This window comes from Phalaenopsis equestris, unplaced genomic scaffold (assembly GCF_001263595.1).
Source record: "Phalaenopsis equestris unplaced genomic scaffold, ASM126359v1 Scaffold000546, whole genome shotgun sequence".
NCBI classification, from domain to species: Eukaryota; Viridiplantae; Streptophyta; class Magnoliopsida; order Asparagales; family Orchidaceae; genus Phalaenopsis; species Phalaenopsis equestris.
Window position 1 is genome coordinate 90,942 of NW_018164986.1, and position 1,491 is coordinate 92,432.

At 38.6% G+C, this 1,491-nt stretch overlaps 1 protein-coding gene across 1 annotated transcript in view; it reads left to right on the plus strand.

The window, feature by feature from the left end:
• Positions 1–620: 620 nt before the first annotated feature.
• LOC110029085 (acyl transferase 5-like) overlaps positions 621–1,491 on the plus strand; it is a 2,342-nt gene continuing 1,471 nt past the window's right edge. The window contains exon 1 of the mRNA XM_020731210.1: positions 621–1,074. Coding sequence (XP_020586869.1) covers positions 661–1,074 — 414 coding nt within the window. The 5' untranslated portion in view covers positions 621–660. The remainder of the gene's footprint in view (positions 1,075–1,491) is intronic.

Sequence of the window (1,491 nt, forward strand, 5' to 3'; positions counted from 1 at the left end):
AAAACCCCTCATTGGAGGGTAACATGACGGCCAGCGGTTGGCCTTCCTGACGTGCGGACGTTTGGGCGAAATATTTTTCCCCAATTCAACCCCAATGGCTCGCTCGATTGTTGGGCCATATAATATTATAAAAAAAATAAAAAATTTAAATTTGCCCCGGTCTTGAAGGCAATAATACCTATGCTCCTGGACGTTTGGGCGAAACATTTTTCCCCAATTCAACCCCAATGGCTCCCTCGATTGTTGGGCCATATAATATTAAAAAAAAAATAAAAAATTTAAAATTGCCCCGGTCTTGAAGGCAATAATACCTATGCTCCCGTATTTCCGCCGCTTCTAACATTAACAATTTACCATGCAAGTGAATTATTACCGCTAAATCGTTAATTTGCTCTTAAAAATACTTAAACCATAATTTATTTGGCTAAAGATGCTATAAAAAAAAACTACTCGCTCACTTGTATCACCTACCGTCTACCAACCGCGCTGACCAAAGCTACCAAGTACGAAATGGTTTGTCGCCTGACTCGTCGAGAGGTCCTGGTCTCCTGACTCATCCTTCAACTATAAAAGTCCCCCCATCCATCTCCATTGGCCATTCATATTTCTTCTCTCCATATCATAGCCTGCCTCATCTCCCTTACGGGTCAACTAGGTAAAATGGTGTTCTCCATCACCCGGAAATCTACCGGATTCGTCACCCCTGCTGAGCCGACCCCGACTGAGATCCTTCCACTATCCGCCATTGATCGCATCGAGGGTCTGCGCTACTTGGTGCGATCGGTTCATGTGTTCAAGAGCGGCGTGAGAGCGGCAGAAACTATCAAGCAAGCTATGTCGAAGGCCCTCGTAACTTATTACCCTTTCGCTGGCCGGTTCATCAATGATCCTGAAGATGGTGAAGTGAAGTTAGCGTGTCGAGGCCAAGGCGTGTTGTTCGTTGAGGCTGTCGCTAACTGTAGTCTTGAGGATGTGAGGTTTCTTGACTATCCGCTGATGATCCCGCAGGATGATATCTTTCCGGAGCTCTCGCAAGATATTATTGAGTCAGTCGACATTCCATCCATGATGCAGGTGTGCCTTCGTGGTATTTTTACTTGTTTAGTTATGTGGCACTGTTTTTTTCTTTTGTGTAATCTACATCGTTATTTCATCAAGTTTGATTATGATAGATGTCGTGATCTAGAACTTAACAAAAATTATTTATAATTTTTTTTTATTTAATAACTAAAAAATAGTATATGTAAATAAATACAACGAGATGATACAACTTAATCTACAAGTATTATAATTTGTAATTTTATTTATAATTTATACATATTAAAAGTACTTTTTTGCAAATTAAATTGATAGAAAAAATAATAGAAAAATTCACATACCAAGACACATCAACTTATATATATTTTCATATTTATATTTATAATATTTAGTACATAATCACATTAAAATCAACAAACGAGGAAGTGAATTTTCTATTACAAAATTGACTAG